The 16,061-nt window shown below is 43.1% G+C and overlaps 1 protein-coding gene across 5 annotated transcripts in view; it reads right to left on the minus strand.

Annotated features, from left to right (window-relative positions):
- LOC122939258 (phosphofructokinase, platelet) overlaps positions 1-16,061 on the minus strand; it is a 94,280-nt gene that overhangs the window by 40,584 nt on the left and 37,635 nt on the right. For all 5 annotated transcript variants that reach the window (XM_044295317.1, XM_044295314.1, XM_044295316.1 and 2 more), the window contains exons 5-9: positions 12,994-13,159; positions 5,319-5,363; positions 5,113-5,221; positions 3,527-3,622; positions 871-963 (exon numbers count right to left, since the gene is read on the minus strand). In XM_044295317.1, the coding sequence (XP_044151252.1) occupies positions 871-963; positions 3,527-3,622; positions 5,113-5,221; positions 5,319-5,363; positions 12,994-13,159 (509 nt within the window). The remainder of the gene's footprint in view (positions 1-870; positions 964-3,526; positions 3,623-5,112; positions 5,222-5,318; positions 5,364-12,993; positions 13,160-16,061) is intronic.

Here is a 16,061-nt window from a genome sequence, read left to right on the forward strand (position 1 = left end):
TTACAAAAAATGTAAAAAAAAATAGAAAAAATATAAGTTTTAATCACCCCTCTTTCCAAATATTTAAAAATAAATACCTAAATAACAATAAATATAAACATCATGGGTAACACCGCGACTGAAAACGCCCATACTATTAAAATGTTTCCAATACGGCGAATGGCGTAACGGAAAAAAATTCCAAAATGGCTGATTTGCCGTTTTTTCATTGCTTGTCTTACCCAAAAAAATGAAATAAAATGTGATCAAAAAGTCACGCACACTCCAAAATGGCATCAATAAAAACTACGGATTGTCCCGCAAAAAAAATGAGCCCCTAAACAGCTGAGTAGACATAAGTATAAAAAAGTTATGGGGATCAGAATATGGGGATGTAAATTTTTTCAAATAAAAATAAAAATTTATTTTTACACTATTTAAATATAAAAAAAAATACACATATGGGGTATCGTTGTAATCGTACTGACCCAGAGAATGAAGGGCATTGGTTTGTTTTGCCGCAAACGAAACACTGTGGGAATTGCATTTATTTTCCAATTGCACCCCATTTGGAATTTTTTTACCCCTTCTCACTACATTTTATGCTATTATTAATGGTGGCATTAGAAAGTACAACTTGTCCTGCAAAAAATAAGCCCTCATACAGCTATGTGAACGGAAATATAAAAAAGTTATGGCTCAAGGAAAATAGGGAAGAAAAATAAAAACGCAAAAAACAAAAAAAACTCCAGTAGTGAAAGAGTTATTCAAATGCATTGTGTATAGATAGATAGATAAATAGATAGATAGATAGATAAATGTGTGTGTGGGGGGGGGCAGCAACCGCAACTTGAATGAACACAGCATTGAAAATGGAGACAAACAACTCACAAGAATCCTGTCGAAGGCTGAAGGGGTTCCACCTCTCTGGACGTGACCCAAGATAGTGACTCTTGTATCAAACCCAAGACGTGAGACTACAAGCTGAAGAACAAGACATCATGTTCAGTTACTGATACATCCTAAACATATAGCTTTCATTTAGCTTTTAGGATCACTTTACTGCAGATATAAAATATAAAGTGTACAAATGAGGACACAAAACTCAAATGAAATCATGTCACTATGGGGGAGGTTTATCAAAAACTGGTGTAAAGTAGAACTGGCTTAATTGCCCAAAGCAACCAATCAGATTCCTCCTTTCATTCTCTGAAGGAGCTCTGAAAAATGAAAGGTGGAATCTGATTGGTTGTTATGGGAAACTAAGCCAATTTTCCTTTACATCGGTTTTGATAACCCCCCCCCCCCCCCCCATAGTGCTTACATAATGAATATAACAAGCACAATGGATAAGACTAACTCTAATAAGGATTATACATAATTCTCCTGGCGGTGGCAGCCAGATGGCATGACAAGCTCATCCTGTCTCACTGACGAGAGTACGAATCAGGTATTTTCCTGGACAGAGACACAGAACGGTTTCCTAGATAAAAACCTTTATCAACGTCATTCTACAGGGCATGACTAATGCGGGCCGAGCCGCAGATCACAGACGGGGAGGAGTGAGTGTTTCCATAAACAGCTACAACATGGCTAATGATGACATCATCTGGACTACACTTCACTTGCATCATTCTAAGTGGATAATGTATCAAGTCCTGTCTGCAGGGTCAAGGCTGGTCATCTCTGGAGCAAGAAGCTTCACAGCCCTCAACCCGTTACCGAATTAGACAAGGAGAGGGTATATGATGAGCAGTGAACGATTCTGGACCATCAGTGGTGGCTGGTGGAATTTTTTTCTTTTGAAATGTTATGACGTGTAAGTCGGAAACTTCTATGTCAAGGAATTAGAAGAAGGCCCTATTTACAGCCTATGTAAATTAGCCCTCCTCCATCAGGAAAACCACCTCATACCAGACAAACCAGAGACTCCTCCAATAAGAAGAGATGAGTTCTTTTAAAAAAGTCTCTGGTTTGTCTTGTATGAGGTACTGTTTCCCCTAACTGTGTCATCCGCTGACCACTGTAACAACCAGCAATGGTGCATGTGGTCACCGCATTAAATGTACCTATTCAAATAAATGTGTCTTCCTGTCATTGCTCTGTTGTGTCCTGCCATGGTTTATGGTTCGGCTAGATTATTTGTCTGCGATACACACACAGTTCTGGTACACACACAGCTCTGCTATACACACACAGCACTGCCATACAGAGATACAGACTACCACACACAGATACAGCTCTGCTATACATATACAGCCCTGCTACACACACAGCACTGCTACACACAAACAGCACTATTACATACACATAAAGCTCTGCTACACACATACACTTCGGTTACATACATACAGCTCTGCTACACACATACACTTCAGTTACACTCATACAGCTCTGCTTCACACATACAGCTACACATTATTAAAGCTCTGACTAGTATGCAGGAAGTGCGGGAGGCAGTGACTGGTAGTGCTGCTAGCTCCTGCCTTACTCACTGCTCCCTGTCTTCTCTGGGCCTAGGATGCACTGTCCTGCCTGCGTACAGCGTCAGGACGTAGTGTGCACACTATGACCTGACACTGTATGCAGTCAGGTCACAGTGCAGCGGGGGCCTGGAGAAGAACAGAGAGCGGTGAGTGCGGGAGAGACCGGTGGTGGATCAGGAAAGGCAATTTAATTTATTTTATCTCTGACGGGGTTCTGATCTGAGCTCTAATGGGGGTCTAATCTGAGGTCTGACATGGGGGTCTGATCTTAGGTTTGATATGTGGGTCTTATCTGACGTCTGATATGGAGATCGCATCTGAGGTCTGATCTAACGTCTGATATGGGTGGTCTGATCTGAGGTCTGATATGGGGATCTAATCTCATCTGAGATTTGATGTGGGATCTGATCTGAGGTCTGATGTGGGGGTCTTATCTAAGGTCTGATGTTGGGGTCTGATCCAACGTCTGATATGGGGGGCCTGATCTAACGTCTGATATGGGGATCTAATCTCATCTGAGATTTGATGTGGGATCTGATCTGAGGTCTGATGTGGGGGACTGATCTAAGGTATGATGTGGGGTTCTGATCTGAAGTCTGATGAAGATGGGCGGTCTAATTTGGAGGCCTGATGAAGATTGGGGGTCTGTTCTGAAGTCTGATGAAGATTGGGGGTCTAATTTGGAGGTCTGATGAAGAATGGGGGTCTGTTCTGAGGTCTGATGACAAATCTTTTTTACTTATTTTCCTCCTCTAAAACCTAGCTGCGTCTTATCATCAGATGTGAAAAATATACAGTACATATTTGTACAATGCTGGTTCCTGCACTGGATACAGGAGCAGAGAAGATGGAGCAGGATACTGAGTGTCCTATATGAGCAGACTGTGGGAAACACATGTTGAAAAACAACTCTTGAACTATAATCCTTTCTCCATATAATCGGATGTATTCTTCTAACAAATTGCTGACATAACCTTGTAAGGATAAGACATGATACCAGTAAGATTTCAGATCTGCATATTCCATATCTGAGAAGTCAAAAAGAACACACTTATACCTACATTTTGAATCTTTTCTGAGGTGATTGGGTTGTTTTGACAATCGATGGCTCCTTCTGACACAATAATGATATTCAGTCTTTTCTTTCTTGCACGGTTCTAATAAAAAGAGAATTAAACAAATGAGAAATTTGCAAAGGTACAGCTCGTGTGCATGTGAGGATCACCCCCCTTGGAATGCCCTTCAGACATCTAGTGAGGGAGCACAGAGGCTCCTGGAGTGAGGAACACGTCCACTAGACAAACCTCCACCACTCCAATAAAAATCTCATTGTTTTATTTGCATAAGCGGCACACCTGGGATCTGGAACTTTTTTTTAACATAGAGGAATAAAGAACTGACGTTTTTTAGTGGAATGCTGGATTTTTACAATACTTATGAAAATAAAATTCACTTGAGGTACTTATATACAGTAAGTAACATTTTCATTTCCACCCTCTCAGCCCCTCCGCTCTGCTGTGTGTGACAGCTGTAGCGGTCTCCTGATTCTACAGCAAGGAAAAGGGACTGTGAAGAAGCTCAATACAGAGAGCACTTCACAGAGTGAAGCTCCGCCTCCATTGCACTTAACAAGAAACTTTAACAGACGGCATGTTATAGAGCAGGAGGAGCTGAGCAGTTTTCCTTGTATTTTATAAATTATAGTCTCTGCTTTTTCTGAGTTGTACACAGGGGTGGTTTATCAGTGACTCACAGCTATCTCTCTATACACACTTAGGGCTCATGCACATGACTATTCATTTTGTGGTCCGCAAAACACAGATCCGCAAAAAAAAAAAAAAACACGGATGACATCCGTGTGACGTTCTATTTTTTGCAGAACGGACATGCGGGCATACGGAAATGGAATGCACCCGGAGTGATTTCATTTTTTTTACAGACCCATTGAAATGAATGGTTCCGCATATGGACCTGTAAAAAAAAATGGAACGGAAATAGAAAAAAAAAAATAAGTTTGTGTGCATGAGCCCTTACACAGACAATGCTGATAAGATTACCCCCGTGTACAAATCAACGCAGAAAGAGCAGAGACTTAAATGTGTAAAATAAAAGTTTTGCTGTATCTTTTCTCACAGACCTATAGATCAATCTGCTCAGCTCCTCCTGCCCTATAACATGCTGCCTGCAAATAGGACTGCATTTCATGGTGACAGGTTCTCGTTAAGAAGCAGAATAAAAGTTTATATTCTCACTACAGGATCCACCATCCACACTAGGTGATGGGCACAGATCATCTCCTCCCCCTCCCTGCACAATGATCTTAGCACAGGTCACAGAGCATGCCCACAACACTCTCTTATAGAAGTCAATCGCCAAACTACAGGTTCTTATAATTCTTGTGGCTACTATAAAGCATAATCACGTACAGAAAATGGAATAAAAAAAAAAATGTACATACAGAAAATAAAAAAAGTCAAAATAAAAAATACAGATCATTACATTTAATTAGTAAAAATGATATAGCTTTTGTTTCTCTGTGACGGTTGACCTATTAACAGGATGACTTTCCCACATGCACTTGGGATGATTCCGGTTACAGAAATATTTTATAGATTTTACTGTCATCTGTACTCATTTATAAGATTACCTCAGACAGTTTACCACACATAATGTCCTCCCAACCTTCCTCCGGAGGGCATTCAGGAATGAATACCCAGTCAGCTCCGCACGCCAAGGCACTGACCAGTGCCAGATACCTGTACGAAACAAAATATAAGGAGGAGCTCAACATCATTTCCCATTAATGTTTTATTACGTTATTTGTAGGTTTGTTGGGATTTTAACATGACGTACCCACAGTGTCTGCCCATGACCTCCAAGACAAAGGTTCTCTGATGGCTGTAAAAAAAGATCAAAATTATCAAAAGTATGAAACAACGACTTGTACCGTTATAATAGCATATACAACTAGCATCAGAATGGTCTCCTGGTATCTCATAGACTCAGATGAGATGACGTAGGGGGCTTGTGATCAAGTATCACCACTGATTCCCAGAACCAAACATCTATATCGTGTTCAGTCCATTTTGGCACTGCCACCTTGACTCTGAGGCTGCACTACTTAGACTTCCACCATCTTCTGATTTCTGTCAGACACTGATGTATCGTTGCCAACTGACTGTCCAGCATTTGACAGGACTGTCCCTGATTTTAATATTATTCATTATGAAAAACTAGTTACTTTTGTAATTTACTTTCTCTTAAAAAAAATTCTCTAGTTGTGAGTAGGGATGAGCGAATCGACTTCGAATTAAACATCCGAAGTCGATTTGCATAAAACATTGTTCTAATACTGTACTGAGCAGGAGCGCCGTACAGTATTAGAATGTATTGGCTCCGATGAGCCTAAGTTATTGCTCGCGAGACTTCGCGTAATTTCATTAATTAATTTGTACTGTAAAAAAACATTTCCCAAACTCATGTTCGGTTCCGAGTTCGGGAAATGTTTTTTTTAACCACTTGGAACCGAACCTGAGTTTGGGGGCTTTACAGTACAAATTAATTTATGAAATTACCCAAAGTCTCGCGAGACTTTGCAAAGCAATAACTTCAGCTCATCGGAGCCAATACATTCTAATACTGTAGGGAGCTCCTGCTCCGTACAGTATTAGAACAATGCTTTATGCAAATCGATTCGCTCATCCCTAGTTGTCAGATATTATCTTTCCTTCATTATAATGACACCCCCTGGTGTTTAATCTGTATAGTAATGTGTACGTCCACTTACCGAGGTGGTCGCACATGCTCAGTTCTATCCTTATCTACTGTTAAAAGCTGTGACAGTTACAGGGAGAGAGCTGCAGCAGAAAGGAAATTTGTGCTGCCAAAAATATGTGGGTGTTCTTCCCGGGTGGGGTAGGGGCGTTCCAAGGAGAAGGGCTTATATGTTCCAATATTACCAACAGAAACATTGGTAAGTACGCTGATGTCAAGGAGACCATATACCAAGCCAAGATTTTTGAAGTGTCTATTAGTTATTTTCATAGCATTTCCGTACAGCAGAGGATTTCCCATAAGGGGTGATATAAATATTCAATTCTGCTGATTTCTCCCCCAAATGGAACAAGTTTGACCACCATTGACCTAATGAGCATGTGCCTAGCATTTTTGCATGCTGGAAGTTGTAGTTTCGCAGCAGCTGGAGTGCCAAAGGTTGCTAAACCTTGCTCTCCGCACGTCGCCAATTTCATATGGACACAAATAAAGGATGTTTTGTAAAATTTATACAGAATTAGAAAAATTGCTGAATGCTGCGTGAAAAAGACTATATTATGGGCACGCTGTTTCTAATGGTACATGTAACATGACTAAATTACCAAACCTATAGAATATGATGAAATTCCATGTACTGTGACGTGGACAACAGACCTGTGGCATCCGTATGCAAATACTATAATTGCAGACCAGGGCTGAACAACCTTTGCTGGTAGGGGGCCACATTGTCAGACGGAACCAATCTCCAGGGTCGAAAATAACACTCAAAGGAGTAATGCCACAAAAAATATTCCACATTTTTCAAACCAGCAGTTGGATCTGAAAACTTTTGTAATTGCGTGTAATTAAAAATTCAGTATAACCACTGAGCTATTCAATAAAATGTATCTGTATAGCGCCACCTGCTGTTTGTTCTTTCCCTTATTTCTCTGTCTATCTTACCAGGCGGTCGCACGCGTTTAGTTTAAATCAACTGCCAACAGCCATATCTTCTGTTAGAAGCTGTGGCAGTTACAGGGAGAGAGCTACAGCAGAAAGGACACGTCCCCTGAGAAAGGACACAACCCACTGAGCTGCCATCCTGAAATAAGTCTGGTAGAACAATTGGAGCAATGAATGGGTAGATCTCTGGATCCATGGGAGGTACAGGGCTGGTTCTAGATTTATTAGAAAGAGATTGTCATGTGTCCTATATGATGTCTGATTATGGGAGAACCCCTTTAAATGGATATTACCAAGTGACACTTTTATGGCACCAACCACTTATCCCATGAATGTCTGATAGATGCTGGTTGTACTTTCAGGGTCCCCATCTAATGGTGAAAAGGAACCACATGTCTATGACCGGCTGGTTGGGGGCTGCACAAAATGGCATTGAGGGCCGTATGTGGCCCCCTGGGCTGCGGCTTGTGCACCACTGTTGTAGACAGTCTCTATATAGTATAAATAAAAATGAAACCTTGGTTATTATCCATGCTATTTTATGCGGTGCTGCGGTGGATCCCAGAAGATGGCGTCTTGCTGATGAGCCTGTCACACAGCTACACAGAAGCCGTCTCCTCGCTTGTCCTTTCGGATTATCTAATGAGCAGTAGCTGTTCTCAGTGCAAGGACAGCCCAGGGCCATTTCCATTTCAGTAGATATTGACTTCTGTGGAGCATTTTTCCATAAAACAGGAGCGAACTAACAATACGTGAGATTTTGGCGTATGTTTTGCCATTACAATCTAGGTGCACACTGGGAGATTCTGGCATATACTGTATGATGACAGCGCACCACAAACATAGTGTTAATTCGGCCTCAAAGGGGTTATGCCTTGATTGATGTAAAAAAAATTGCATCAAACATCATATAGTACATGACAATCTCTTTTTATTGACAATAAAACCAGACCTGTACCTCATGTGGACCCAGAGATTTGCTCTGCTAGCTTCTAGCTGACAGCTCAGGGGGCATGTCCTTTCAGCTGCAGCTCTCTCTCCATATGAGAGATCAAGTTGTGTCATTTTGGCTGCTGCTCTCTCCTTATCACACCTCAGGGGGTATATTATTTCTGGTGCAGCTCTTTCCCTATCACAGCTCAGGGGTGTATCCTTTCTGCTGCAGCTCTCTCCTTATCACAGCTCAGGGGTGTACCTTTCTGCTGCAGCTCTCTCCTTATCACAGCTCAGGGGTGTACCTTTCTGCTGCAGCTCTCTTCTTATCACAGCTCAGGGGGTATATTATTTCTGTTGCAGCTCTTTCCCTATCACAGCTCAGAAGGTGTGTTCTTTCTGCTGCAGCCCTTCCCCTATCACAGCTATAAAATGCTATACCAATAAGCGGAAGGCTTGTCAGTAGTCCAGGTAGGCCGATAACATCAGCTTGTTATCTGTCTGAGTGTTAGTCACATGACACAGCTGAGGATCAGAAGGGAGGTTAGGGCTCTTTCACATCTGCGTTATTGTCTTCCGGCATAGAGTTCCGTCGTCGGGGCTCTATGCCGGAAGAATCCTGATCAGGATTATCCTAATGCATTCTGAATGGACAGTCCGTCCTTCAGGATGCATCAGGATGTCTTCCGTTCCGGAACGGAACGTTTTTTGGCCGCAGCAAATAGCGCAGCATGCTGCGCTTTTTGCTCCGGCCAAAAATCCGGAACACTTGCCACAAGGCCGGATCCGGAATGAATGCCCATTGAAAGGCATTGATCCGGATCCGGCCTTAAGCTAAACGTCGTTTCGGCGCATTGCCGGATGCGACGTTTAGCTTTTTCTCAATGGTTACCATGGCTGCCGGGACGCTAAAGTCCTGGCAGCCATGGTAAAGTGTAGTGGGGAGCGGGGAGCAGCATACTTACCGTCCGTGCGGCTCCCGGGGCGCTCCAGAGTGACGTCAGGGCGCCCCACGCGCATGGATGACGTGATCGCATGGATCACATGATCCATGCGCATGGGGCGCTCTGACGTCATTCTGGAGCGCCCCGGGAGCCGCACGGACTGTAAGTATACCGCTCCCCCGCTCCCTGCTCCTACTATGGCAACCAGGACTTTAATAGCGTCCTGGGTGCCATAGCAACACTGAAAGCATTTTGAAGACGGATCAGTCTTCAAATGCTTTCAGTACACTTGCGTTTTTCCGGATCCGGCGTGTAATTCCGGCAAGTGGAGTACACGCCGGATCCGGACAACGCAAGTGTGAAAGAGGCCTTATAACTCACACATTTAGACACTGGTAAGAAGATTACATCATGCACCTTTATAACAGGTCAAAGAATAAAACATTTTGTGGGAGTGCTTCTTTAACTTATTTGGATGGTTGCTGCTCCATTTTCTTTTGTATTTGTCCATTTGTGAAATCTCGTTTTGCACTTAAAGGGCACTGTGGTTCACGTGCACCATATCAGTACTGATGGCTAGTCCTGCATTGTGTGCCCTATACTGTAACTATGATCAGAGGAGGTATTTCTGGCTGCTTTAGGTCTCTTGGTGCAACCCGCTGCGTTCCATGCATAGTCATTTTCATTAAATAAAACAAATTGGGCACAGCCTTGATGAGTGAAGCCATTGACACCACTAAAGGCTGGTCTTACGTGTAGAGGAGATATCTTGTGGTTTGGCTCAATCATTTATCATCTCAGCAGAGTGCCAGTCCCACAGGGAGTGCCAACCAGGACTTAGTGAAGCTCCAGGACACGGCTGTCACATCGTGCTAATAGTTAACACTTTGATAAGCATGCTTACTGCCGTGCCAGCTGGGAGTCACTCAAGTATTTAGGTTGAAGCACATGTGTCCGTGGTGGTGCCTGAGCAACTGCAGAACACGGTGATAACAGAAAGACCTTCCACCTCATACGTGTGCACCTGCAAGTCTTACTTCTAAGCCCATGGGAATGTTGAGGAGGTCTTCTAAGGCTAGGGCTACACGGCGAGGTCACGCAACAAAAAGGGTACAACTACATTGTGACACGTCGCACGATATTCATGTCGCACCAAAGTCACGCAACATTTATTATAATGATTGCCAATGGTGTCGCAATGCAACATGCTGCGACTGCAACAGTCGCACTAATAAACAACTTGTCACAGTACGACACCATTAGCACACCAAAGTCGCTACCCTAACCCTAAGGGCTCATTCACACGAACGTGTGTGCCCCTGTGCCAAGGACCGCAAATTGTGGTCAACAATGCACAGGCATCGCTCATGTGCACGCCATTTGCGGATGCGGACCCATTTACTTGAAAGGGTCCGCAATCTGCAAGAGATGGTCTGCACCGCAAAACAAATAGGACATGTTCTATTTTTTGCGGTGCGGAGGGACGGAACGAAATCCCATGGAATGGCTTCTCTTTCCGTGGGCTTGCGCTCTTTGCCTCCACTCCGTATCTTGCAGATTGCGGAAACATTCGAGTCTATGGGTCCGCATCCAAGATACGGAGTGCACGGGGCCTATGCCCGTATATTGCAGACCCGTGTGCATGAGCCCTAAGGTTGAGTGTATGAAAATACATAGCAATCCAATAGATGCAGCGTTTTGCCTGTGCCTTTTCAGGCATGCTTCATGACGAAATACAGAGGTGTCTACCCTTAAAGGGGTTATCCCACGATTAATGTAAAAAAATGAAAATCAGACATCATCATAGGCCCCTTGTAGATGAGCGTGAGCGGATTAGTTCCGGATGCGTTCAGTGAAAAATGTGCGATTTTGCAAGCAAGTGCATTCAGTTTTGCCTGCGATTGCTTTCGGTTTTTCAGTTTTTATCGCGCGGGTGAAATGCGCATTGATGCGTTTTTCACACGCGTGATAGAAAACTGAATGTTTACAAACAACATCTCTTAGCAACGATCCTTGAAAAACAGATGCGTTGCGATTTTTACGCAGCCCCATTCACTTCTATGGGGCCAGCGTTGCATCAAAAACGCAGAATATAGAACATGCTGCGATTTTCATGCAACGCACAAGTGATGTGTGAAAAACAACGCTTATGTACACAGACCCATTGAAATAAATGGGTCAGGATTCAGTGCGGGCGCTATGCGTTTGCATCACGCATTGCACCCGCGCGGAATACTCGCTCGTGTGAAAGGGGCCATAGAGTACATGACAACCTCTTGACAGCCCTGTACCTCACATGGATCCCAAACTCTCCCCATTCTCTGCTTCAATTGCTCTGCTAGATTTAGTATGCAGCTCAGGGGGCATGTCCTTTCTCAGCGGGTGTGTCCTGTAACTGTCACAGTTTCTAACGGAATGGGACGGAACATCTCTTCAAACAGCTGATTGGCAGCGGTGCCAGGAGTCAGAGCCCCGTCAATGTGATATTGATGACTTATCCTGAGGTCACTGCACAACCCCTTTAATGACTAAAATTTTTCACAACACAAATTCAATACATTAGGGCAACATGGTCGCAAAACTCTCAACAGGCTGTCTGTGAAGGTTCTCATTTATCCAGGTCATGGTATATCTGTAAAAAATATATATAGGCAACTGGACTTACTGTAGATTTCTTGAAAACGTTTCACTTGTTCTTCCAACGAGCTTTCTCAATTCTGAATTCACTCGGAATTGAGAAAGCTTGTTGGAAGAACGAGTGAAACGTTTTCAGGAAATCTACAGTAAGTCCAGTTGCCTTGATTTATTCTTTACAGATATCTCAACAGGCTGCAATTCCCATCACATCCACTGGGTGGCCACAAACAGACACATATAGCATAACCAACTCCCAATGAGTATTGCAAAATCGTGCTTTTTCCCTCAAATTTGGCCATCTCAGGATATGTCAATCCAAGGGGAAAAGGTAAGATAAAGATTGTATAGCAGTTATTGTACAGCCAAAATGTGGTCATCGTGGCCTTATAGGTAAATAGTGTTCAATACTGTATACCTAGGAGACAAAATGGATATATTCTGTCCAAAATTTTCTCATACCATTCAAACAACATTTTACTGAAGCTGGCAGAACCAAGATACCAATTGATATGTGCTGGTTTACTTCTTGCATTCTATATACACCATAAGGCCCCATGCACACGACCGGATTTTCAGCATTTTTTGCGTATTGGATGTGGACCCATTTGTTTAAAAAAAATTAGGACAGAGCACTGTGTGCTGTCTGCATCCGTATGTCCGCAAAAAAGATAGAACATATCCTATTCTTCTCCGTCACAATCCAGACGCAAACTGATGGCATTTGTCAGACGGACCTGGATGCATCCTGAACGGATTGCTCTCCATTCAGAATGCATTAGGATAAAACTGATCAGTTTTTTTCCGGTATTGAGCTCCTGTGACGGAACTCAATACCGGAAAACAAAAACGCATAGTGTGAAAGTACCCTAAGGCAGGACATGCAGAAAGGGAAAATGTGGGATGTACACGGCCAGTATCCGTGTTTTGTGGATCTGTGTTTTCAGTCGTGTGCATGAGGTCTTGATGTCAGAGCCAAGATTCAAGTGAATGAGACTGAGCTGCAATACAAAGTACAGCCACTATACAATGTCTGGCGCTGTGCTTGGTATACTACGGAGAGGCTGCAGAGCTCGTCTGAACGATGCAGCCCCTTCAAACAGCAGAGGTGTCGGGAGTCGGACCCCTACCGATCAGATATTGATGACCTATCCGGAGGATGGATGATCGATATTGTACTCCCCTTTAACTTCACCTGTATCTACACTGTGTTTATCTCATTACAGGAGTCAGGATATCACTTCTCTGTACACTACCTTGTGCATGACACCAGAACCACGACAATGTCCACAGCATCTTACCTCTGAGCCGTGGTCATGATTGCATCCACAACCTCAATGATTCTATGCAAGGCAGAGTCAGTTCCAATTGTCATGTCAGTTCCACAAAAGTCGTTGTCTATGGAGCCCACCATTCCTACTATATTCAGATGGGAATGTTTCTGTGCCGCTGCAGCTTCAATTTTTTCTATACAAAAATATAAATAAACAACAACACAGCAGATATACGTCAAATCAGAGGAAAAACTCTTCACAAAAAGTAATGGGGCACAGTTATATATACTGCTAATGATTGGATTACCAAAAGACCACGTAGACCTCTTCCACACAGTCAATTAATCATAGACGTGTGATCTGAGTTCTCCTCAGTCAGCGCACGTCTCCATTGATTTTAATGTGTTTACTCACACATCCTTGTTTTTCCATTGACCATGGGTCAGTGGAAAAACAAGGGAGACAGGCACTATGTTGGTTAGTGATAACTAGTCTATGGGTCAGTGAAAACCACTGACATCCGTGTTCTGTCAGTGGTTTTACCCTGACCACTAGTGGGAAGATGCCCTTTTCACCCTGACCATGGATGACACACTGAGGGCAAAAAGTGGACACATGGACCAAACACTGACCATCTTGTCAAGAACATCATCCCTGACATGGACGTGTGAAATAGGCCTTAAACAGTAGGAGTTTTCAGTAACCTCAGGCCTCTTACACAGATCAGTGAAAAGTAGACGTGTGCTGTCCGTGTGCGACATCCACTACTACTGACACAACACAGATGGCAGCCATGTTCTGTCAGTGTTTTTCACTTGACCATTGGTAGGAGATGCTGTGGAAATCCCTCTGTCAGCCTAGCACTACATGGGGGAACATAGATGACACACAGAGGGCAAAAAACGGACACACGGACCAACAACGGACCCTTCACAGACATCTTCAGAAATGAGACATCTTGTAACCGTCTTATTACACTGCTTTCACACAGTCCGTGCTTGATCCATCAGTGAGGCCTCCTGCACACGACTGTATCCGTTTTTTTTGTGGTCCGCAAATCGAAGATCCGCAAAACACGGATTACGGCCGTGGGCATCACAGATTTTCCCTTCCGCAGGTCGCGCAGTATGTTTCAAATGCCTATTATTGTCTACAAAACGGATCAGAATAGGACATGTTCTACTTTTTTTTGTTGAGGGGGTTTGCAGAATGGACTTGTAGATGTGGACACAGCACACATTGCGCTGTCCGCACCTTTTGCAGCCAAATTGAAACAAATGGGTCTGCTTTCCATCCGCAAAAAATCGGGATCGGATGCGGAACGTATCTACGGTTGTGTGCATGAGGCTTAATTCTGAGTCAAAACCAAGTGCAGGTCAAAAACAAACTAAAATCTCATTTAAAAAAAATCAAGGGAACGTTTATTAGTCAATCCAATAAGCTCCACACTCGGACAAGGTTGTATTCACTTATTCATTGAATTTAAGGACAACCATCAAACTGAGCGGTGGGAAATTGGACTATATTTCCAAAAATACCGTTGGGGTCATCTAACAAACTGGTGTAAAGTAGAAATGGCTTGGTTGCCCATAGCAACCAATCAGATTCCAGCTTTCACTTTTGACAGCTCCTTTGGAATGAAAGGAGGAATCTGATTGGTTGCTATGGGCAACCCAGCCAGTTCTACTTTACACCAGTTTGATCAATCTCCCCCTTATCTCTGTGGAGGCTCCCTTCCTGGTTTTGGCTCATAATCACTGATGGAATTCACTGACCAAACACTGACTGTGTGAATAAGGCCTTACAGACATCATCATGGGCATGGGCAGGTGAAAAACGCCTAAAACATGTCCTCTGTCTAGATTGTGTCATGGATTCACTGATCGTCAGCATGAATGCTCAGTCTTTCAAAACCTATGCACAGGTTCGGAAGAAAAAAAAAACTGCACAGATTTTAGGGCGTGCCAAGGATTCCTGAACCCACGCCATGCTCTGTTGTGGGCGTATTTCTGCTAGAGCTTTGCAGAGGATTTTGCAGGGTGAAATCAGCAGGAAATCTGGACGTAACATACGTTTTTTTGTAGTGGATTTGACTGCAGATTTTGAGACACATCCGCAAAGCAAATAAGACACAAAATATAGACGGCTTTCTCCTCGACAGTCCATTATTCTGTCAGTACTTTCTTTTTTAAGCTTTGTGTTGTTTCCGGTTTTTTTTGCATCTGTTATATTCGCCCGTATAAAACAGGAAACATCTTAGACAGGAAACAAATGGCGAAAACATAAAAGAGGGTCATGGAATGTCACAAGATTCGACCAGTCCCCTTGGCTCCCCAACCTGATTAACCAAGATAGGTATGGATGTACAGTATCTCATTTAGGGTCATAACAAACATGAATTTTGTCTTTTTTGGGGGGAAGGGGCTGTAAATAATCGCATGTGGTTGTTTTTGGCCGCCTGAGCTTTTTTTTTTTTTTGCTTCGTTTTTTTGTGGTGCTTTTCTCAGACGTTTTTGCAAACCGTGGCTCAGAGTTACTAACATGTCTGCACCTAAAATGTATCAGAAAAGCGGGGCAAAGTGGGGCAAATCTGGCATAACTAGGGTTTCTACACTTTCCCCCCGATTTGCTTGAAAGGGGAGGGGCTTATCAGAAAGAAGGGAGAGTTTCACTGAAAGGGGGTGTGACCAAAATGCGTCATTTTATGCCAAAATTGTGACAGAATTCTGCCAGCTAGTAGTTGGTATAGAGTCAGAGAGAAGTGTCCATCCCTGCACCAGATTAATAATCCAGCCTGAGCCCCTGTGATAAATCTGGTACAGGTCGAGGCAGTTTGTCTGTTTTACGCCATTTATAGGTTTAGCATATTGAAGCCATTTTGTTTGCCCACTACAGTTTTCCTTCATGGAGTTTTTCCCCTATAGAAGAGAGATTGCCTAAAAAAGACATCAGGAACTCCAGCAGAGCTGAAAAGAAGCCAGAAGGACAAAACATGGCACCTAATAAACAAAAACATCAAAAGAAAAAAAGTGTTTGTGTCCTGCTTTTATATTTTCCACAGATTACATTTACAGCTTATATTTGGACCTGAATTT

The sequence above is a fragment of the Bufo gargarizans genome, chromosome 5 (assembly GCF_014858855.1).
Source record: "Bufo gargarizans isolate SCDJY-AF-19 chromosome 5, ASM1485885v1, whole genome shotgun sequence".
In the NCBI taxonomy this organism is placed as follows: domain Eukaryota; kingdom Metazoa; phylum Chordata; class Amphibia; order Anura; family Bufonidae; genus Bufo; species Bufo gargarizans.